This window comes from Astatotilapia calliptera, chromosome 13, assembly GCF_900246225.1.
Source record: "Astatotilapia calliptera chromosome 13, fAstCal1.2, whole genome shotgun sequence".
NCBI classification, from domain to species: domain Eukaryota; kingdom Metazoa; phylum Chordata; class Actinopteri; order Cichliformes; family Cichlidae; genus Astatotilapia; species Astatotilapia calliptera.
This window is the reverse complement of record NC_039314.1, coordinates 28,881,722-28,905,487: the sequence shown is the minus strand read 5'-3', so window position 1 is coordinate 28,905,487 and position 23,766 is coordinate 28,881,722. Positions and strand designations below refer to the sequence as shown.

General features: G+C 43.3%; 1 protein-coding gene and 1 long non-coding RNA gene across 2 annotated transcripts; one reads left to right on the top strand and one right to left on the bottom strand.

Annotated features, from left to right (window-relative positions):
- The first annotated feature begins 9,814 nt into the window (after positions 1 to 9,814).
- On the top strand, positions 9,815 to 23,490 carry cyp26c1 (cytochrome P450, family 26, subfamily C, polypeptide 1). Its single transcript, XM_026190510.1, has 8 exons — positions 9,815 to 9,907; positions 15,077 to 15,287; positions 16,022 to 16,378; positions 17,662 to 17,886; positions 18,035 to 18,310; positions 18,434 to 18,592; positions 19,411 to 19,818; positions 21,734 to 23,490. Exons 3-8 carry the CDS (start codon positions 16,172 to 16,174, stop codon positions 22,076 to 22,078), a joined length of 1,620 nt encoding a protein of 539 aa, XP_026046295.1. The 5' UTR covers positions 9,815 to 9,907; positions 15,077 to 15,287; positions 16,022 to 16,171; the 3' UTR covers positions 22,079 to 23,490.
- On the bottom strand, positions 11,451 to 12,246 carry LOC113035166 (uncharacterized). The gene is made up of 3 exons (XR_003274312.1): positions 12,188 to 12,246; positions 11,770 to 11,897; positions 11,451 to 11,649 (listed from the first exon to the last, which is right to left on the bottom strand). It is a non-coding gene; the product is annotated as an uncharacterized LOC113035166 (long non-coding RNA).
- Positions 23,491 to 23,766: the final 276 nt, after the last annotated feature.

Sequence of the window (23,766 nt, the reverse complement as noted above, 5' to 3'; positions counted from 1 at the left end):
ACTAGATGAAATCTTCCATCTCTATGATCCATCTTCCTCAGACATCCATGTTTCTGTTGGTGTTTCTCTACAAGCTGCTTATTTGAGTTAAGATCTGCATGCTTCATAATCTTCACGACTGCACTTTGAAAATAAATCTACATGATGACATACGGGTGAACTCAAACACTGAGCGTCTGTAGACGACCTCGTTATCACCCCATCATGAACTTTTCCCCTTCTTCCCTCATTCATCTTCTCTCCACTCCAGGGAACGAGCGAAAACTTTCCCTCTCCTCCCTCCTGCTGTTCGGCTGCGCGTTGCAGTGTTGGGTTTCCAGGAAAGACGGTGTAAAATATCCGACCGCAGCTTCCGCTGTAAACCGACAGCTGCTCCGCTGACTGGCAGCTCTTTAACAGGACAGGAAGTCAGCATCCACCAGGCTCCTGGTCCAGGTCATGGACCAAAAAGGCTTTTGAGACGAGGAGCTCTTTCGCTTCACGCCAAAAGATTCTTCATTTTCGCCAGCACTGTGATGTGGTGGTGCTGCTGGTGGTGAGAACCTAGAAAACATCCAACCTGAAGACCAGAGGAAGGTTAACGTGGTGCTAAACCTGCAGTTCCTCTTATGTCCTCTAGAAGCTCCAAAAGTGCGCCAACCCTCTCATGTTAAATTGTTCAATTAGCAGCACAAATAAAACCCCTGATTTCTGTCATGGACCCTCGTGAGCTTGTGCTGTTTGCTTCTTAATGCAGATTTCTGACACATAACAAACCTGCCATGAAACTTATGTTTTGAGCACTAAACGTTCTAATTTTACTCATATATTCTTTAGATTTTGCTTCCCGAGTGAGCTCTTCCTTGTAGTCTGCTCGTTTTGTTTAATCATGTATGAATTTTACATTTCATGTTATTCAAAAACAGCAGCAGGAGTTAAAATGTTTATTCGGGTTCCAGCTCCCCGTGTCATACTTTTACTCGCACCAAGCATTAAGAATTGTTGAAACAACACCGTACGATGTATTAAGTGCTAAGATTTGTTGTCATTTGAGGCCAGACAAACAAGCGTGTCTACAAATGCCGTCAGATTGAGCTGCAGTTTAAAAATCAGCACAAGAGTCCGGAATATCCTCCTTTTGTTTCCCGTCCTTTGATGATGACGATGGAGCCGCAGAGCTGTTCGAAGTTCAAAGTGAGCAGGAGCGTGCCGGGACCCGTCTGTGTTGCAAGTGTCGGTTACATGTGGAGAATCAGCATGAAACTATAGCGAGGCAGATTAGTTTTATTCTGAATACCTTAATAATGATGTTAATAGAAACCGATAGCTCATGTCTGATTTCGCTGGCGAGTATCGCCAGTCACTTTGACCATCGTTGATCTCTGATATCCTTAGGCAGGACTTTAGCTCATCCTCAGCTGACCTGATTCTGAGTGGCTGTCCTTCGAAAACAAGCAGTTTGAACAGCAGGTGTGGGTCACTGTATTTCTGTGCCTGTAGTGACCATCGAGCAGGGGTGGACCTCTCCAGGCGTCAAGGGCCGGTGTCCTGCAGGTTTTAGACCTCACCCTGGGTCAACACACCTGAATCAAATGATTAGTTCATTACCAGGCCTCTGGAGAACTTCAAGACATGTTGAGGAGGTCATTAAGCCATTTGAATCAGCTGCGTTGGATCAAGGACACATTTAAACCTGCAGGACACCGGCCCTCGAGGCCTGGAGTTCCCCACCCCTGCCATAGAGGGATATATGCTCTTTGTGACATCATATACATCCGAGAGTGATGTTTAACACAAGCATCCACCTCTGGAACAGGAAATAGGTGGCAGAAAACAAGAAACCACCAGAACACATCAGAAGTTAATCCTATCAGTCCACTGAGGACAGCCTGACAAGGAAAGCTGCTTTGAGCAGATTCAGCCCATATTAGGGTTTTCCTTTTCTGAAAGCAATGCAGATGTTAGCTTTCATATTAATAATCTACGAGCTCTGCTGTCTGTGTAACCTCTTACATACTGTCTGATTTCATCCCATAAATTAAACATGACATGTTATTTTTTCCAAAGAGATTGGAGGTCGCAGAGACGACAGCGAGCCTGACTGAACACGTTCTCATATACGATGCTGTGCGTACTGTATAAATATGTGTGAGCAGGTCCTTATACAGAGTATGTGGTCCAACTGCAGATCAAAGATCTGTGAGGTAATGAGTGTAACAGGTATTAAACATTACAGTAACGCAGACGCAAACAACCACACGATGACATCAGCAGTTTCAGCTTTCACTCCTAATTACAACTTCTGATTATTTTGGCACAACGAGACTCAACATAATAAATGTCTCCTTCCGTTTCATCTAACGAAATACTGGAACATAATTATCGTGGCAAAGGGATCGTTTATAGTTTACTTGTCAGTTTCACTTGATTTACATTCACGAAGAAATTTAATGTAAAAAAATAAACTTTACATTTTTATTTTAAGACAAGTTTATCGACTGTGGTTTAGGATTAGCGTAGCACAAATACACCAAGAGTAAAAAAGTCAGTTTATTAATGAATGCAATAAATATTAAGACTGACATTAGAAACATCGGTATTTAAGTGTTATCAATGTTTAATACTGATAACACTGAAATACTGATGTGTACATAATGTGTTTTTGCACTTCGGCCTTCGTTAAACCTTCTTTTGCTTCCAATGACAAACAAACCAAACTGTGTTGTAGTGTATGAAACTATGAACGTTACGGTAAAAATATCTGCAGCTCCAGCTGTTTGGAGCTCAGCATCCACTTCCTGATCTTTGAAGGACTCCGGTTCTGGAAGTGAAGTATATTTTTATTTTCTCTGATGATGTTTCAGGAAGTCCTTCTGTAAAGACTTTTAAAGCCTCGAGTCAAACTAACCTGCTACGAGGTGAAGCGTGAAAAGATCAGTGGAGGAAGTGCTCTTCCCATAATGCACTGCAAATCCACAGCGAACAACCTCCAGTTTATTAAAACATGTTCCTGCCTTGTAGTGTTGTACAACAGAAGTTATATGTGCTGTGATGAAACTTTGGTTATATTTTGCAGTGTGTGTGTGTGTGTGTGTGTGTGTGTCCCTGTGTGTGTGTGTGTGTCCCTGTGTGTGTGTCCCTGTGTGTGTGTACAGGCTCGTAGCTCGTACTCAGTCTACTCTGTATGATTGAAGCGCTGTGGCTCGTAATCAGAACAGGAATGGGATTTATAAATCTGGAACTGCACGGTTGAGCTCTGTTGGCCAACGCTAAGCCACACATGGAGCGTTCTCACTCAAATGTTTAAACATGTATGTATGTGTGTGTGTGTGTGTGTGTGTGTGTGTGTGTGTGTGTGTGTGTGTGTGTGTGTGTGTGTGTCTCTCAGCCTCAGGTAGCACAAGGTGAGGCTGAAACACATTTTAGCACCTGTCAGAGTGCGTCGGCATCAAACCCAGGGAGACACCTCTGACCCTAAGAGGTATGCAGCTACGCCAATCTCTCACACACGAGTGCGTGCACACACACACACACACACTTTACCTGCTGCTGACATCTACGTTCACCTGAATTATCTGCTGTGAGCGGCGTGCAGCAGTCGGGAGACTTTAAAGAACAACGTGGGGATTTCTCATGAAGAAGTTTTTTCAGTTACAAATGTGATTTAGTCGGTGAATAAAAGCAAACAAACCATGAGGACTCAGGAGGTTAAAAGGTCAGAGGTAATAACCCATATGGAAAAGATAAAATATATAAATATGTATGTATGTATATATATATATATATATATATATCAGTGTTCCAACATTCGAAAGAAGGGACTGCTCTCACAGCTAGAGATTGACGAGGTACAACACAAATGCTACGGCAAGGAGGAGTCAGGACGCCAGGTCAGGGGGGAGATATCATCACCCCCACCCGAGATTGGGTACATAGCCCCAAGTGCGATAGGAGAAGGATCGTTGAGTGCGAGAGGAACTGACCTGAAAAATAGGATCATGGCCAAGCTTGAAACCTGGATCCCGCGTAGCCGGTTACCAAGATTACGTGAAGTACCCTCAGAAGGTCTGCTAGATGATGTTAATGCAGCACTACGGGCAATACCTACAACCACGATTACCGACACTAACAAGTTGATCTACAATATGGCAGCGGTGATCAGTGAGATGCTTGGCTACAAGTTGAACAGCCACAAGGGGCAGTACCCTCCATGGAGAAGGAGGCTAGAGGGCAAGATCAAAGTAGCACGGAGGGAGGTTAGCCAACTAACGGAGTTGCAGAAAGGTGCGACAAATAAGGTGCCTAAGAAATACAGCAAGTTGTCCATACCTGAGGCCTTGGAAACTGCCAAGCAAAGACTCACAGCCTTGGCCAGCCGCTTGAGGAGGTACACCAGAGAGATAGAAGGCAGGAGAATAAACCAGCTGTTCTCCACAGAACCAGCAAAGGTGTACTCTCAGTGGCAAGGGAACAATGAGAGAACAGCACCACCAAGGCTGGAGACGGAGCAATACTGGAAGAGCATATGGGAGAAGAATGCAACCCATAACGGCAATGCTCAGTGGCTAGAGGATCTGAGGGCAGACCACAGCGACCTCCCTGAACAGGGTCCAGTAACCATCACAGTGGCAGATATCCAAGAAAGGGTCTCCAGTATGAAGAGTTGGACAGCACCAGGGCCCGACATGGTTCACGCCTACTGGCTGAAGAAGCTGACTGCACTCCACGAGCATCTGGCAGCACAAATGAACCAGCTGCTAGTTAACGAAAGACACCCGGAATGGCTAACTGAAGGCCGGACGGTCCTGATCCCCAAGGACCCCAAGAAGGGACCGGTCCCCTCCAACTACCGACCAATAACCTGCCTCAGTACTACATGGAAGCTCCTGTCAGGCATCATATCGGCTAAGATGAACAGGCACATGGGTCAATACATGAGCGGGACACAGAAAGGAATTGGCAAGAATACCAGAGGTGCAAAACACCAGCTACTGGTAGACAGAACAATCAGCCGAGACTGCAAGACCAGACTGACCAATCTGTGCACTGCCTGGATTGATTACAAGAAGGCCTATGACTCAATGCCCCACAGCTGGATACTGGAATGCCTAGAATTGTACAAGATCAATGGGACCCTAAGAGCCTTCATCAGGAACTCAATGGGGATGTGGCGTACAACACTAGAGGCCAACTCCAAGCCCATAGCACAAGTTACCATCAAGTGCGGGATCTACCAAGGAGATGCTCTGTCCCCACTGCTGTTCTGCATAGGCCTGAACCCCCTCAGTGAGATCATTAACAAGACTGGCTACGGATACCGACTACGGAACGGAGCAGTTGTCAGCCACCTCCTGTACATGGATGACATCAAGCTGTATGCCAAGAGTGAACGAGACATCGATTCACTGATCCACACTACCAGGCTATACAGCAATGACATTGGAATGTCGTTCGGACTGGAGAAGTGTAGTCGGATGGTAACAAAGAGAGGGAAGGTAGTCAGAACTGAGGGGATTGAACTACCAGAAGGCAACATTGCAGACATAGAGGACAGTTACAAGTACCTGGGGATCCCGCAGGCAAATGGGAACCATGAAGAGGCCGCTAGAAAGGCTGCAACCACCAAGTACCTGCAGAGGGTCAGGCAAGTCCTGAGGAGTCAGCTGAATGGTAAGAACAAGAGCCGGGCCATCAACACGTACGCCCTGCCCGTGATCAGGTACCCTGCTGGGGTAATAAGCTGGCCAAAGGAGGAGATAGAAGCCACTGACATAAAGACAAGAAAGCTCCTGACCATGCATGGAGGGTTTCACCCCAAGTCCAGCACCCTGAGGCTGTACGCTAAGCGGAAGGAAGGGGGCCGGGGACTGGTGAGTGTCAGCACCACAGTCCAGGATGAGACAAGGAACATCCAAGAATACATTGGGAAGATGGCCCCAACTGACCGAGTGCTCAGTGAATACCTCAGGCAGCAGAAACCCAAGAAAGAGGAGGGAGACGAGGAACCATCATGGAAGGACAGGCCCCTGCACGGTATGTACCACCGGCAGATAGAGGAGGTGGCTGATATCCAGAAATCCTACCAGTGGCTGGACAAAGCTGGACTGAAAGACAGCACAGAGGCACTAATCATGGCAGCACAAGAACAAGCTCTGAGTACAAGATCCATAGAGGCTGGGGTCTATCACACCAGGCAAGACCCCAGGTGCAGGCTGTGTAAAGATGCCCCAGAGACAATCCAGCACATAACAGCAGGGTGCAAGATGCTAGCAGGCAAGGCATACATGGAACGCCATAATCAAGTGGCCGGCATAGTGTACAGGAACATCTGTGCCGAGTATAACCTAGAAGTCCCGAGGTCAAAATGGGAGATGCCCCCAAGGGTGGTGGAGAAGGACCGAGCTAAGATCCTGTGGGACTTCCAGATACAGACGGACAAAATGGTGGTGGCTAACCAACCGGACATAGTGGTGGTAGACAAACAGAAGAAGACGGCCGTAGTGATCGATGTAGCGGTTCCGAATGACAGCAATATCAGGAAGAAGGAACACGAGAAGCTGGAGAAATACCAAGGGCTCAGAGAAGAGCTCGAGAGGATGTGGAGGGTGAAGGTAACGGTGGTCCCCGTGGTAATCGGAGCACTAGGTGCGGTGACTCCCAAGCTAGGCGAGTGGCTCCAGCAGATCCCGGGAATAACATCGGAGATCTCTGTCCAGAAGAGCGCAGTCCTGGGAACAGCTAAGATACTGCGCAGGACCCTCAAGCTCCCAGGCCTCTGGTAGAGGACCCGAGCTTGAAGGATAAACCGCCCGCAGGGGCGTGCTGGGTGTTTTTTTATATGTATATATATATATATATATATATATATATATATATATATATATGTATATATATATATATATATATATATATATATATATATACATATATGTATATATATATATATATTATAAATCTTATAAAGTTTGTATCTGTCTTGTGTGAAACTTGTATGAAAAGCATACAAGAGTGAAAACAGATTAAAGATCCCTTGAAAAATTATATAAATGAAAGTTGTATGTTTTGGATACTTCCTAAAACAATATATGAAAGTAATGAGAAAGTGGCCACTTTCATGAGTAAAGCCTTCAATGATTCAGTTTATGAAGCAGGCCACATCTGATGTCTTTTATAAGTTTTTTCTATTTCTTTTCCGTATGGGGAGATGCACAAATCTGACAGCTGAACTGGTCGAAAGTTGTTCAGATTTCATTCTGTTTCCAGGTGACGTTAGGGTGTGCTCATCTATCTCTACGCTTTGAAATATGCACGTCTGAAACGTTGAATGCACGCGTTTCTGGGTTTCCTTGTCGGTGTCTGTGTGTTTAGCATGCTCCTACATGCCTCCCTCTGTCTCTACTTTCGTATTCTCTGCCAGGTAAAACATCTGGAAAGTTCTCTGTTAGATTCATGCATCCGATGTGTCCTCACTACTGGAAATGCTCCTCCAGGTTTGGGCGACAGGTGGCACCTGGGTGCTCACCGTGGACTCACTGAAAGCTTAGCTGGACACGATGCAGATCCAGCTGATCTGGACTTTTGGACCAGTCTAATGTCTAGAGCTGCAAATGTGCGATGCTGCTGTGGGACATCCGAGTCCCTGCCAAACCTGTGTGACTCGTTTGAAGACTTTGGACAGCTCGGCATGTGTTCCTCGTGTGTTTTTTACAGGTGAGAAAAATCCCAAAGTTACTTTGTCCTCCTTCATCCTGACAGCAGTCATCATATGTGGCATCATTGTGGTTCTTGTGATTCAGAGAGTCTCGACTTGGCCTAAACATCTGGGCCAACACTGGAGGATCAGGTGTGAGCATCATGCTGTGACTTAAACTCAGGCTTATCTTATCAGCTCATCAGTCCTCCGGCCTGCACAAACACACACTTCTATCCTCGGGATCTGTTCCAGCTTCTCTGTCTGTCACATTTAGCCATTTACAGCACGTCAGTAACAAACTTTACAACAATGACTCTCACTGAGAGGAACCGCTTCTCAAACGAACCCCGTCTGTTGTATTTTGGTTTGAAACCAGACCTGTGATCTGGACTATTGTGGATTAAAGAAGCCCGAGGCGCCGCCGGAGAAAAGGTCTCTGTTACAAAAGCTTTTAAAAGCTCAGGATTGGGATTAGTGGAATGGGCCTTTAACAGGATGAGACAACAGGGCAGGAAATGCATCTGAGAACGTGTGTTTGTGTCTCCGGAGAGAACAACGGTTGTGTCTCTTTTTTGCTGTTTCTTTTAATCCCACTGAGAAACAGATTCCCAAAGATGTTCAAATGGGGAACAGCTCTTATAAACGGTGGTTTATTGATTTACTTTTTACTGAATTGGTTTGTGACAGCCCCCTTTCACATATCAGACCGCTTCGACATGAATAAATGAATCCACCGTAGCTCCAGGACACACCACACCAAAACCACTTGAATCATTGGTTTCCTCCCGACGCCGCAGAGCTGTTGGTGTGTTTAGACGGTGGAAACGCCTCGACGTGGAAGAAAAATAAAGAAATCAGTAAAACTTTCAAAAATTCATTTGACTTGGCAAAGAATAAAAATACACATTTACGTAGGAACTATTTTGTTCCTGCTTTCTTGATCTACCATCTGCTTTTAAGTAACCGTGCCGTCATTTGAAGAAACAAAAAGAAATGTTAATATTTATTTATTTATTTATTTATTTATGTGCACTTTGAGCTCCATAAGGTGTGTCAGTTGTTTCCATTATTTATAAAATTAGGTAGACAGTTTACTGTAAACCCATCAAGAATAAGGGGAAATATGTTCACTGGACACTTTATTAGGTACGCCCCAGGTTGGATCTCATTTTCCCTTCAGAGATGCTTTAATCATTTGTGGCACAGATTCAACAAGTCACTGGAAAAATTCCTCAGATATTTTCCTCCTTGTTGACACGACAGCATCACACAGTCGCTGCAGATTTGTCGGCTGCTTCCACGATGGGAATCTGTAATCTAGATGGACATCTGGTGACAGCGAACTCATCATCGTGTTGAAGAAACTGATGATGATGATCTGAGCTTTGTGACATCAGAAGATTGTGCAGTGCGGTCACAAAGGGATGGACACGGTCAGCAACAATACTCAGGAAGGCTGTGGAGTTTAAACGATACTCACATGGGACTGTAAGTATCCCCACATCATGACCACAAACTGCTGATCAGGACCATTTGTCCAATCTTCTGTTTTCCAGTTTCTGTGAGCCGCTCAGCTGCTCCTGTGCTCAGAGATGCTCTTCTGCATACTTTGGTTGGAACAAATGGTTATTTAAATTATCGTTGCCTTCCTATCAGCTCAAAGCAGCCTGGCTGCTCTCTTTGACCTGTGTATACTTGACCTTCCTCCGTAAACCTTTGAGATTTTCGTGTCACACGATTGTTGGTGTTTTCTGTATTCTTTGAGTAAATGTTGGGTCTTTACTTTGAGGCACCGGTTGTTGTGATTTGTCGCTATACAAATAAAACTAATTTGAATCGTCAGTTTCTGAAATATTCAGAGGCAAATAAGCGAGCCATGTCCAACACCACTTACATCACCTTCCCTCTTCATTCTGATGCTCAGCTCAACTTCAGGAAGTCATCTTCACCACTGAGTTGGTGCCGTGTGATTGGCTGATCAGATATTTGCTTGAACGAGCTATTGAACAGGTGCACCTAATAATGTGGCTGTGAGTGTATTTAGATTTGATCTGGAGATAAAATGTCCCTTTAAATTTCTGCAAAAACAAAGAAACAGGTGGTAGACGGCGGCGGGCAGTAAAACTGTGAGGCTGTGGGGTTTTTCTATGTTGGTCACGTGATTCACAAGAATTTGTGATTTTGAACTCGAGCCCTCACAAGCTTGATCCGTTTGGCTTCCACTGACTGTTGCAGGTTAGTTTGTTCACAAATAATTGGAGAGTGTATGTAGTAAAGATCAATGCAGTGCATTCAAATTCAGTCATATTTCAGGATCTCTTAATATTGAGAGTTTTTATTTTTTTCCAGCTCTAATTTGGTCCCATCTTTGTGACAGCACATATGAAAGAAAGATTCATTTCGATGTGAAACGTGAGCGTTGTGGGTTTGGGGCATTCCCCGGCAGTCGTGGATGTCTCAGATGTGTCTGGAGATTATGGCGCTTTGGATAACATGAAGCTGTTTAATTAACAAGTTCACACATGAAGGCAGAAAATGAAGCTCCAGTCTCCTTTCAGACAGGTTGTAGAGGTATTCTGGGGTTTTCGTTGTGTATCGATTGGTCGGCATGCTGATCAGCAGATGAGCACAAACCTGAGTTGCATGGCCACAGTTTGGCTTAGCAGCTGGGGAACCTCCAGTAGACCAGCTGTGATCAGCTGCTGGGTTTGAGGCTTACGGCTCTATCGTGGCTGCATATGGGCTTTTATTCTGTCTAAGTATCATCCAGAAGAACTTTCATTTCCGTGACTAGCAGGAGATGAGAGCTGCGTGTACACTATATCCACTCACAGCCTGAAGAGTTGCTTTCTTTGCCCCAAAATAAGATTTGAAAAAACTTTTTCCCTCCTTGTGACCTTTGAATAGAATGAAATCGTGATTTAAATTCATCTCTAAAAGTCTCTCATCTTCCTCTCCTATCCTCTGAGAGCAAAGTTATCACACACTACAGGTTTCTGTTTCCTCCTTTGGAAGCATAGCTTCACTGCAAACTGCACAGAGATGGTTTTCTTGTATTCATGGAGCTCTGCGCTGTTACTCACTGGCCTTCAGTACAATATGAACCCGAAGCACGAGCAAAGCACAACAAACTGTTGAACTATTATCTTAAATATTTTGACTTTCTGGGATATTTTTTTCCTTTTTCAAGTAATTAACTATTTTATTTTTGGCAATTTGAACCATTTTGCAGGAGAAGCACTAACATTAATCATTTCACAGTGCTTGTTTTCTGCTCTTTCAGTAGAAACTAAAGACAATGTGAGCTTGGCATGGTCGTGATGATGGCTGATGGGGAGCTTTGCCGTGAGCACTAAAGCTAAAATATTTTGCATGTTTTGTGGTCGTTTAGTGTTCATTTACCTTTGTGTCTGTGACACCAGGAGTGAACCGAGTTCAGTGTGAAAATAAAGATCTGCAAAGGGAACTTCAAGGTGTCTGCATTTCAATGAGGTTTCCTCTGCTGGGAAAAAAGGGTATAAGGTGATAAGGTAAAAACGTAAAAGGATTATTTGATCGCAAATCAACACATGAAAAATGACTAAAATTCAAATTTAAAAAGCCTCCACCTGATCGCAGATTTTTATGAATAAATTCCAGGTGGAAAGATGCGGTAGGAAATAAACAAAGTCAGGTCTGTTTTCTAATAAAGTCCTTTAAGGGTTGAAGGTTGAGGACTTTTTAAATGTTCATTTAATGAGGAGCATTTTGAATGATCTCATGAAGAGAACTTGGTCCTTCAAATGTTTCAGGGTAAATTTGTGTTACTGCAGCTCTGTGAAATATGGACTCTCAGGTCTGCAGCTCGGGTTAACACAGAGTGGTGGACGCTTGAAGTCCTTGGAATATTTGGATGTGTGATCTCTGAGAGCAGACTCACAGGTCCAGGACTCAGAGTGTTTCCCCCCTGGATGGTCACCCGTGGGTTAAATGCTCTTCTGTAAGAATAACAACTTATCAAAGAAGTGAATGAAGACGTCTTTCTAACTTTGCAGTGGTACTTTTTGAATGCACTGAAACACAAAACCTTGGAGTTCTTTTAACTTTTTGGGAGTTACCTTGCAGAGCTTCACCGGAAGAAGATTTTCAACCGCAGCAGAAAAAAAAGGATGCGTTTAGAGTGTGGGCGGGGCTGTGAGGTGGGGTTACGTCCCATCTTGTTGAGTGAGCATCTCCATGGCATCCACTGGAATCAAAACATAAACTCAGATCATCAGATTTCACTTGTCGTTCATCTGTCCAGCCCATTTTAACCCAGTGCACAACAACAAATACAATCCTGCGTGGAAAGCTGCACTGAGAGTGGTAAAACACTCCACGGGACACCTTTCAAATTTACAAAACATTTCATAATAATCTGCAGAAACTTTACTGGAACACGAGATGGTTTAAAACGATTATGATTTGTGTTTGTTTTATTTTTCTTTGATTTGTGTTTGATTTCAGAAATTAAAATCCAATCATTTTATTCCAAACCGTAAGTTCATGTCGGAGCTCTCCGGGGTTTCCCTCCCTCCCTGAGCCCAAATGCGACCAGGCTGTGCTTCTAAAGCGCTGAGTGGAATTCACACAGAACCGTCCTGTTAATTGTACACAGCAAATTCAAAAGTGTTAAATGTTTTGGTGTTAGTAGTCTTCTTGCAAAAGTAGAGTTAATTTTACTCTAAGTAGAGTCACATTCTTTTAATGTAACTCTGAGGTGTAAAATGATAGTAGTTAAAATCGAGTGTTAAAAATGAGTGTTTCTCTGTCAAATCTGGAGGTGTTACAATGGAAACATTAACTCTTGACCTCTTAACTCTGAACTCCTACAGGGGCTATGACACCAACAGAGTAAATTCACAGACTCCGCCCCCAGCACGGCTCCAATCGAAGCTGAAGTGAAGCCGTTTCAGAACATTTTGCTCTACATATTTGAGTTGTTTGCCATGCTTGGTAAGTCATTCTTTCAAACATTGTTTCAATTATTATTATGAGCTTTTACTTCTGTGGCTCTTTGGAGTTGAGACAAAGCTGTGTGAAAGGCATTAGCCATGTTGCTCGCTGATAGCATAATATTCTGTTTTAGCTAGCTGAAAGGTATTGTTTGCAGGCAAATACCACAGCCTTGAAAAAAAGCTTGCATGTGAATTTTCAGTCAAACCTTTGGTCAAATACACCTAAAACAATGTGTAGAATGTGAAATGTTGGTATAATGGTGCTACTTGAAGCCTGAAAACGATCGCCCATAAAAAAAACCCAAAAACGAGCAAACAGCAGTAGCTGACGTCCTGACTGGGTTCTACGTTAGCATAGATCCCTCCAGAGTTTTATGCACACGGTTTAGGTAAAAATGAAAAAGGTTGAGGTTTTACATTTAGTTCAGTATTACCTGTTGCCTGTGTCTTTGTCTTTTGGGAAAATACTTTACACAAGTAATGACTCAAAGAGGATTCCTTTTTTTTTTTTTTTTTTTTTTTTTACTGTGCTGCAATTGTTTACTGGATTATTTGTGCCATTAATTAGTGTCAACTAATTTTTATTCAATCTCCACACAGGATATGCTTGTGAAGATGGAATATGGGGGAGAGCAGAAGTGCGTTGAAGTTCCACAAAGGGATGAATGAAGGACATGCATATTGTATTGAAGAAATAAGTGATGAGAATGCTGTTATTTGCATTTACCAGCTCACCCATGTCAGACCTTTTGATAAACAAAATTCTAATGAAAGTGAGAACATGTATACTGTTACATCTTTCAGAAAATGTTTTGAAATTGTGGTGCACAGTTCAGAATAAATGTTTTTCAAAAACCATTGCGTCTTTTTAGTAAATGTTTATTTCCAAAAGAAATTTCTAGAAGTTCAGAACAGTAAAATTCCCGCTTTTTAGAATGAATTAGAAGATAACTCTTACGTAGTTAAACTAAAATACTCTTTGAGAGTTAATATATAAACTCTTAACACCAAGTGTTAAATTATCAACTCCTGAACAGATTTAGTGTTTAACACTAAATCAGAGTTAACGTACCAACTCTCCAAAAAGAGTTAAATTAACACTCTCTGGTGTGGACCCATATAGACACTTTAATAGTGTTGAAATCAAATCCGACAGTGTTAATTTGGACATGCTGGATTTGCTGTGTAGGTGTAAAAACCAGCAGCGAGGCAGTGTTTCCATCAGTCTGCCGGGGCGGAGCTCATCCACCTCTCCGCCTCAGTTTGGATAAAAGACACCAGCTAACAAACTCTCCAATCAGCACCAGTCAAATGTAAACGCAGCGCGAGGACACGCCAACAACAGCTGGAGATGATGTGCCCAGTTTTACAAAGGCAGGTTTAATGAGATAATCCCAGTTTTAATCCACCCCCAAAAAAGAAAGAAATTACAATTATAAATAAAATGAATTTTAAATAATGAGGAAATGTTTATGTGTGTTCAAAAGAAATGACAGCAGACTGGAGGTTTGGTGGATTGGCCCGCTGTGACCCCACGAGGCTTTTTTTTGCATTAAAAAGTGCAGATTTTGCGCCGTTTTGCGCACACAGACTGCGACCAAATCCATCGTAAATCTAGACAGCAAGCTTCCAAAGTTTGTGTTTAAAATCGTGTTACCGGCTTCATTAATTTTTTAAGAAACGCCACCTTAAAATCACACGGATCCCGTTAACAGAGGCTTGAGTGGATGTGGTCAGAAATCCGTCTCAGTCTTTGTATTAATTGAAGGAATCTGCCCGGGAAATGAAAACTGCGCTGCTGGAGTGTCGAGGAGGGATTTGAAGTTCCCTGCTGAGGCCAAATTCAAAAACGAGGAAATATCCTGTTAAGATAAGATAAGATAACCTTTATTAGTCCCACACGTGGGAAATTTGTTTTGTCACAGCAGGAAGTGGACAGTGCAAAAGTTATGACGCAAAAATTAGAATACAATAAGAATAAATGAGGCTGTTGCTGTATTTCTGGCTCATAGATTTCGGGTGAGAGATTCTGTTTCCCCCTCTTTCTGGAGGAACAAGGATCAAAACTTATCGCTGAAATTTAAAGAAATGAATTCAAAAATATTGGGTTAAACTTTGGATCTTGCGCATTTAATGCCGGATTTCTTTGTTATTTGTTGGAAAATTTAAAGTCGAATGCAGTCGTGAATTTTTGCCTCTGATCCATTTTCTTCGCTCTGAATTTAAACGGAGCTCCTGTCTGAAACCTCTGCACAACTAATTGGACATACCTGCAGATTTCCCCTCCACTCGCTGCCACCCCCACCACACACACACACACACACACACACACACACACACACACACACACACACACACACAGACTGAGGACGCACTGCTGCGTCTCTCCAAACGTTTTCCTCTTTCTTGCTTCCCTCTCTCTCTGCAGCGCTGTGAATGAAACACCGAGCCCTTTTAACATATTCAAACCAACGTCACAATTGAAGGTGGATCACGCTGCTTTTTCTATAAAACCCCCTGCAGCCCGCTCACTGTGGAGGAGCAGGCATCGGTCTCTCTCAGAGGAGCCGAGAAAGAAACTTTCCCCCAAACCCTGAACGGATTTCTGTCACCGTGCGCTCAGAGGAAGCTGCTTGGAGGTAAGTTTGAATCTGAAAAGGACCGAACTCTCTAACGTCTTACTTCATTTACTGGGAAAATCAGAGCTAGAGAGCAATTTGCTGAACTTTTCCCCTCGCTCCGTACTGTAGTCAACTGTATTCAAATCCCTCTTTTATTCCTTCTGCCTCTTTTTAAAACCTGATTTATTGCCACTGCTCAATAAACTCTGTGCCGCCCGGGGGGTTAGGGTGGCTGAGCCCCCTCAACTGTACCTATAAAGGTGCATAACCTAATAGACAAGCTGGCGCACGCAAACCTGTAAAACTATTTGGAATACTTGACAGCTACTCCTCATTTTGAAGGAGCAGCGACAGCGGAATGAAGGGGAGTTTCCTCGCAGGAGAGGAGCACGTTTGTCATGTAGCTCGCCCAGAGTCAGAGTGTGAGTGTGTGCAGGCGCATCCATCCGCAATGATCGGCTTTTTATTTCTTTCAAAGGTGCGTCTGCCTGCGCAAACTCTTTAACATGCACGCAGCTTTAAAAATAATGTCAGGCTATAAGAGACGCACTCTACAGTTTGTTTTAATTGGAAAAAATGATCGCAGACGTGTGCGCCATCTCTGCATATTTCTGCGTAATGGTCGTCATTGTTTTGGTCTAACTAGCTGTAATAACTGTTTACATTGGCTCTCTCCGGAGATGAGCTGAATGAGTAATTTCTGGGGCAGCGGAGGGTAAACACACCCGGACCTTTTGTTTTTATTTGGGCAGCTTTTACAGGAGACCAGAGAAAAAAAAGGAAAAAGGAGGAATAGAAAAAGAGTTCCGGACAGACGGACAGGGAGAAGCTTTACGCACAGCCCAGACAATTTCAGCGCGCAGACACAGGTGGATGCTGGGAAACGGACCAGCGCGGAGGAGATGTTGCCCCTGCCTCAGTTTGGAGTGCTGTCGGCCTTGGCCACCGCGCTCACTTCGCTTCTCTCCGCGGTCCTGCTGCTGGCACTGACCCGGCAGCTGTGGAGCCTCCGCTGGAGTCTGACTCGGGACAAAGAGAGCCGCCTGCCGCTGCCGAGAGGCTCCATGGGCTGGCCACTGGTCGGAGAGACTTTCCACTGGTTGTTCCAGGTGAGTAAGCTCGAGTTTTTGTTTATTTATTTTTAAGCCCCAAAATGCAGGTGTGTGTTTCCTTAGCTATGCTCATCTGTTATTGGCTTCTAATCCACGCGGGACTGCTGGAAGTTTGAATAATCACGGTGTCGATACTTTGTTAAGAAACGCGGGAAGTTTCGAGAAGCAGATTGTTGTGCGGGTTCAGTTCAGATGTTGATGCGACATGTGCGGACTTTATGCTCCGCGCGTAATTCTTTGTTATGGAGCAAAAACAGAATTCTGTTCAATTCTTCCACCTCGCTCCTTCCCTCTCTGTCTTCCCTACAGAAAAGAATTCACCTCTCATCCATCCTCTCCACATCCTTACAGCTCACGCGTATTTCCCCATCTCCAAATTTTCGCCTTCTTAAATCGCTCCCACCAACTCATTAGTTTTCACTTGTTAATATTATCTACATGCACTCCTGCCCTAAAGTTTAGGGTCACAAACTGTTAATCTAACCCGAGCGGGAGGAGTGAATGTAAGAGGCATTTCAGTAAAGTCGTTAAAATCTTTAATTTGTCAGCTTAATGCACTGCATCACTTGGTGAGCTGATGCAAGCATGACTGAAAAGGAGTAAAATGTATAAAGCTTACGGAATTTAAAAAAATATCTCTGCAAGCTGTTTGAATCGCGGAGTAAAATAAGCAGTTTACTTACAAAAAGTCTACATGTGAAGGTTTGGGCAGATCCACTGTCATCCCTCAGGCACATGCTGTTGAAAATGTTTTATAAAAGTATCTCAAGCTTTGTGCAAATGGATGGTCCATTAAATGTTCTTAGATCATTTATATTTAAAGAAATGTAGGTTATTATATTATGGAGCTGTTTTAATAGTCTGACCCACTTGAAGTCATATTGGACTGTATGTTGTTTATAATTAACCACAAACTATGTTACCTAATGTAAGTTTATCATGTTAAAAAGATTAACAGAGACAGCCTGTTTTTATGTAAAATAAAATGACAGATTAAAAAAGTAAAAGTAGCTGGTTTGACCAAAATGGTGCAAAAAGAAAGATTTTCCTCTGAAAAATGTTCTTGTTCTAAGAAATGAAGATATTACTGAGGAAAAAAACAAAACAAAAAGAAACCAAAACAAGTGACACAGCTGTGTGTATTACTCCCTGCACCAAAGGACAAAAACAGAGAGAGACTCCAAGTGTTTGTATAAAAAGTTGTTGCAGTTTTATTTGGCCTAATAGTATTAATGAGTCATTGCTTCATGACAAAGTTTATATCTCTTTCTACCCTCCAGGGTTCAAACTTCCACATCTCGAGGCGAGAGCGTCACGGAAATGTGTTTAAGACCCACCTCCTGGGGAAGCCGGTCATCAGGGTGACGGGTGCAGAAAACATCCGCAAGATCCTGCTGGGGGAACACAGCCTGGTGTGCACCCAGTGGCCTCAGAGCACACGCATCATCCTGGGACCCAACACCCTGGTCAACTCCATCGGAGACCTCCACAAGAGGAAGCGAAAAGTAAGAAGGTGTAGCAGGAAGTTGAACTGACGTTTGGATTCACAAACTGTCTGTTCTGCTCCGGGTTTCACTAAAAGGTGTTGTCTGCTGGGCACAAGCTGTGAACTTTTCATGACCCCTTTCTCTCCATTTCCTTATGTCTTTCAAGATTCTGGCCAAAGTGTTTAGCCGGAGTGCTCTGGAGTCCTACCTGCCCCGGCTTCAGGACGTCATCAAATCTGAAATCGCCAAGTGGTGCTCAGAGCCGGGCGCCGTCGACGTGTACAGTGCAGCCAAGTCCCTGACGTTCCGCATCGCGGTCAGGGTCCTGTTGGGTCTGAAGCTGGAGGAGGAACGGATCGTTTACCTGGCTAAGATCTTCGAGCAGCTGATGAACAACCTCTTCTCTCTGCCAATAGATGCCCCGCTTAGTGGGTTACGCAAGGTGGGGGAGCTTAAAGACATTATGTGTAATCTACATGGATAACGTGGTATTAAAAGCCGATTAATGTCATTCATGTTGGCTTTCACATGAATTCTTTGCAATTTGTCAATCTTTTTCTGTCAGGGGATAAAAGCCAGAGAAATCCTGCACGCCCACATGGAGAAAATCATTGAAGAGAAGAGGGAGCGGCAGCACATGGACGAGGAATATAACGACGCCTTTGATTACATGTTGTCCAGCGCTAAGGAGAACGACCAGCAGCTCAGCATGCAGGAGCTCAAGGTACCAGAGTTAATGTCCACAGTGCGGGGAAGGATGTGCCAGCCTCACTTTCTGAAAGTCATGATAGGACAAGACAACACTGAGATGCAGATGTGCAGAGTGTGCACACACTGAGTGTTTTTGTGACCCACTCAGTCATATTTAACCACCACTTAGGCACAGTTTGTCAATGAGCAGGACACTCTGAAACCGGCTGGCGTCTAAAATACTGCTCCTGCACAGCACAGCGGCCGCTGCAATCTCAGGAAGTTTTTGTGATTTATGCTATCACTAAGCGATACTCGAACACCACTGTAGACATTAAAATTGATGCTAATGGTGAGAAATAAAAGGCTTTTTATGATTTTTGAAGCAATTACCAAAAGTAAAACATAAATCTGAGGCTATAAACAAACTAAAACCCAGTTTTGTGACTGAGCCTTCTGTGTTCAGCATGATGGTGGTGAATCTGTAGTCTCATTAGGTCGCTTGTTAGAAAACACCTTATATGGGAAATTTTAAAAGCTTCAGAATTTACCTGTAGGGGCAGTTACTGATTCATTTTTGGTTGTAATAAAAAACAGCCCGAGAAAAGAAGTCCATCAGTTCATACAGGTACATTTAATCATGCTAAAGATGTTTTTAATGGTCAACGCTGAGTGAAAACGATTGAGCCAGATAATTTGGTAAAAGGTCAGTCGTGCACCGATGGTACATTATTTGTGAGCAAGCTATTTGGCTCTCAGTTGACGTTCAGGGACCTCACGGGTCTGACTGTGAACCTGAGAGCAGTATGTTCAGGTGACATCCACCCAACCCATCCACCTCCCTTCTTGCAGGAAACAGCAGTGGAGCTGATCTTTGCTGCTCACTCCACCACAGCCAGCGCCTCCACATCACTGGTTCTGCAGCTTCTTCGCCACCCAGCAGTGGTGGACAAGGCCAGAGTTGAACTGGAGGCGGAAGACCTCGGCTATGAATCTCACAACAGCTGCATTCAATCTGGTGTCACCATGGAAACAGAGGAGGGCGCCACTGACGCAGAAACAACCTGCCTGCTAAACAGAGGGTGTCGGAATCAGAGAGACGAAGACGGTTTCCCGCGGTCGCAGTCTCATGTACCCTGGCTGAGCCTGGAGAAGCTCAGCCAGCTCCGCTACATCGACTGTGTCGTCAAAGAGGTCCTCCGCTTCCTTCCGCCAGTCTCTGGCGGTTACCGAACAGCTCTGCAGACGTTTGAACTAGATGTAAGTTTGAGTCTCTGGTAGGAAGATTTTACTTATTTGTATAGTTTTACAAAGAACTCAATATATTTTTATCAAATACAAAGGAATTTAAATCTTATTCATCCCAAAGGGATCATCTCCATGTCTCTGCTCCTGGAACTGACAAGGGCTGTGCGGGAAATTTATGAATGCTCAACTAAAAATACGCCAACGAGCGATTGGCTCGATTAATTGCTGATACATGATATAGAACTGTCAAATTTCCAACTAAAATACATTTAGAGAACAGTCTATAACATTTAGTCCAAGCAGTATGGGTGGAGATGTGGTGTATGCAACAGGTTTGGGCTACAGTCAGCAACTGGTGCTCGCTGATATATGTGCCCCAGTAAATGTCATCAGCAACTCTCTATACTAGCTTGACACAACAAAAACTGAAGGAAGCACCGTTCTGGTGGTATTTAACAATTGTGCTTTGCAAGCTAATTATTTACATAGTTAACATGTCAAGGAGGCAGCAAACAAAACCCCAAAACAATCAGTTGCACAAAAAAACCCCCCTATTGATAGACTTAGCCAATAATAGCTAATAATAGCTAATAGCCGATAGCCATCCAGTTGGTAACTACAGTATGCTTAGACAATATTTTTTGAACCTTAACCAGTACAGATGAACATATAGTTTTATCCAGTAGGTTTGGGCCAAATGTTAAATGTTCTAACTGGCTACCAGCCGCTGACGGCCCCATAAAATGTCTGTATATGTTTTAGCTTGAAACAACGAAAGGAACGTTTCTGTTTTACAAGCTCAGAGTTCAGTCCTCAATGAGGCAGACCATTAAATTAGCAAAAAAAAAAAATCACAAACTGGGTTTTGTCCGGCAAGTCGTCAATAGCACAAAGACTTGCCCAGTAGCCAAAGCTTAATAAATAATAACAGCTGGTACAAATTCTTGGACACTTTTCATACTTCTGTTGGAGTAATACAATAACACAATGACCTTTTGGGAGGGTTTTTGTTGTTTACCAATCCTGTCCGTCTAAACCCAGCTGCCTGTAGCCATTATCTTCTTTACCGTAGAAGCAAAGCTAAAGTTTGACATGTGTCGAACGCCTCCTTGTGGACACTCAGTGAGTCTGAGGGTGATTTAGTCCATCGCAGAATCGAATTGCTCTCAGAGAACTTCATGCTGGAGGCAGAGCGAACCTTGCGTCTATTGAATTTTGATTTTGGCTCTTTGTTCGGAGGCGTGGCTGTCTACGCTTTGACGGCCCCTCCTGGGAAACTGCTTTTAAAAACCCCTCCCTGCCCTCAGTGTGCCCCCAATTTGCTGCCTTCATTGAAAAAGGACAAGTGACGTTTAAAGCGATAGCAGAGGAATTTCCACCGTACTATTATAGAGCGCGTGATGCTAATTATTTCTCACGGTATTAACTTGTATAGGCACGACGTAATTGTGCTCCTGCAAATGTCTTTATGCCTGTTCGGTCAAGTGAGTGCTTCTGGAACCTAAACAAGGAAATCCTAACTCTGCAGAAATAACTGGGATTAGTTTATAGAGAAGTCTGGATTAGCAGGATAATGAGTGACTGACTGAATGAATGAAGCTGAAAACCAAATGAATGAAGAAGTTTTCAACACGCTAAAGCCTCCAGCTTTCTATGTCAGGCAGAAACTAAAAGGTCAACATCATAAGACTCTTGAATTAATTTGTATTTTTCACTTGTGAGTCTTTGATTTTGAGAATTATAATAATAATTAAAAATCATCCAAACAATAAAATTTTGACTTTTTCAATTTCAACATTTTCTCTGCATTGTTTTGTAAACCTTTGCCGACAGTGGCTATATTACCAAGGTCCAGAAACTGTTTTAGAACCCTGAGTCAGAGTTTATATCACTATCATCAAAATGAAATGCCTTTCTTATTCTGCAGGGCTACCAGATCCCAAAAGGTTGGAGTGTAATGTACAGTATCCGGGACACCCATGAGACTGCAGCAGTCTTCCAGAGCCCGGAGCTGTTTGACCCGGAACGGTTCAGCCCAGATCGGGATGAGTGCCGGTCGGCCCGGTTCAGCTACGTGCCGTTCGGTGGCGGAGTGCGGAGCTGCGTAGGGAAAGAACTGGCTCAGATCATCCTAAAGACTCTCGCTGTGGAGCTGATTGGGACTTGCAAATGGACCCTTGCTACAGAGAACTTCCCCAAGATGCAAACAGTGCCAATAGTGCACCCAGTAAACGGGCTGCACGTGCATTTTTCCTACAACTACCAGCTTTAGAGAAAAAAACAGACAAATAGACACTGAGAAACTCAACCAGGGAGGCAGTTTGACCTTTCCTGCTTCTGGGAACTCTCTAGGAAAAGAGAAAATGACCTCGCCAGTCCTGATGGTGCAGTTTAGGCCCCCTTTCATCTGCATGGACATGGGTGGGTGGGGGGTTACTTCATTTCTTCAGTGGTCTGACCCAAACCTAAGAAACGACTTTCTGTTGTAGCACAAGCACATTTTAACCATGTTACATGTTTCCCAGCATTTACTTACTTTTACACACATTTTAAGTTATTAAAATATGAAAATTTGCAGCATTTTTCCTGCTAGTTTTCAAACAGGAGATTAAGTTTTGCTGTCATGAGTGGACCGCATGTCACTAGCAATAGTTTCTATCCAGAGGACAAACAGTTATTCAGGGACTCTTAAACCCTCCCTTCACGCTACTTTAATAATCTTTTACCAGTATATTTTCTATATATCCAGTTTCAGGGATGTTTCTTTCCACTCAAATCCAGTGAAACAAACACGTGGCGTCATGATTTTCTGCTGCCTGTCTTTCCTGTTGCACTCTGCCTTGGCATCTTCGCCTTTCTGCACTCCTTCCTGATAAAATAAGCTTTTTACATCATCACTATGGACATATCCAAGTGCTACGTACTGTATATCTGCTAGCTTATATTTAGAACTTTGCCTTTGTTCACTTCTTAGGACTTCATGTTGCCTCTGAAGTGCCTCTGAGCATGGCACTGGCTGCGAGGCAGCTCCACGTGGAGAAACAAGCTTTGAAATGTGACAGTTTGATTAAGGCTGAAATGTGATTTTCTGTAATAGAACCATATCTGAATGCTCATAATGGACACTGGAGAGACCGGATGTGTGAGGCTGAACCGACAACCAGGAACTACCCGAACATAAAGTTCATTTTATACGAATGTTATCTATCCTTAACAGTGCTATTATATGTGTATCAAATGAAGTAGCATTATGAATAAGCTGTATTTAAAATGCCGATGTATCATATCTGTTGTACTTTTATCTGTAACAATTTATAGATAGAGACACTAACTAGTAAAGCCCATAACACCTTTATCACTGCTAGAACATAGAAATATTTTATTGTTTAGAGCGGCATATACTGAGAGTAAAGTTATACTTTTTATTATTGTTTTTACTGGTCTAATTCTAGGACTGTCTAATAGATGCGCTGTGAAATCTGAGGTGTGGATGGATTTGTGGAAGGAGATAGCACTTTCTTTGCTTTAAGGAGTCTGTGTAAATTTGTCCTGTTTGTGCGTTCATTGAGTGTATCACATGTAGCTGCTGTACAGTTGATGTAAAGAGTAAATTAGAAGATGCTAAACTAAATTTGTCACAGTTTGTCACATCCTGTGTCTGAGAAGAGGCCAAGAAAGCAGAGGTTTGACCCAACACGACTGTAGCTTATTCAACGTAAACTTCAAAGTAAAACTAAAGAAAAAAACATTCAATTAGACTTCTTTACAAATTTGAGCATCCAAAAGGTGTTGGTATTTATGCTAATCAAGGTTGAGATGTCTACATTGTGATCGTGAGTCTTCATAAAGTGTGTTTGAAATGTGATCCCTATTACGACCTTTCTAAAACCCTCAAATATAGCCCTTCACTACTTGTTTTTTAAATTATAAATCAGAAAACTAAAACTAGCAGAGAAGGTA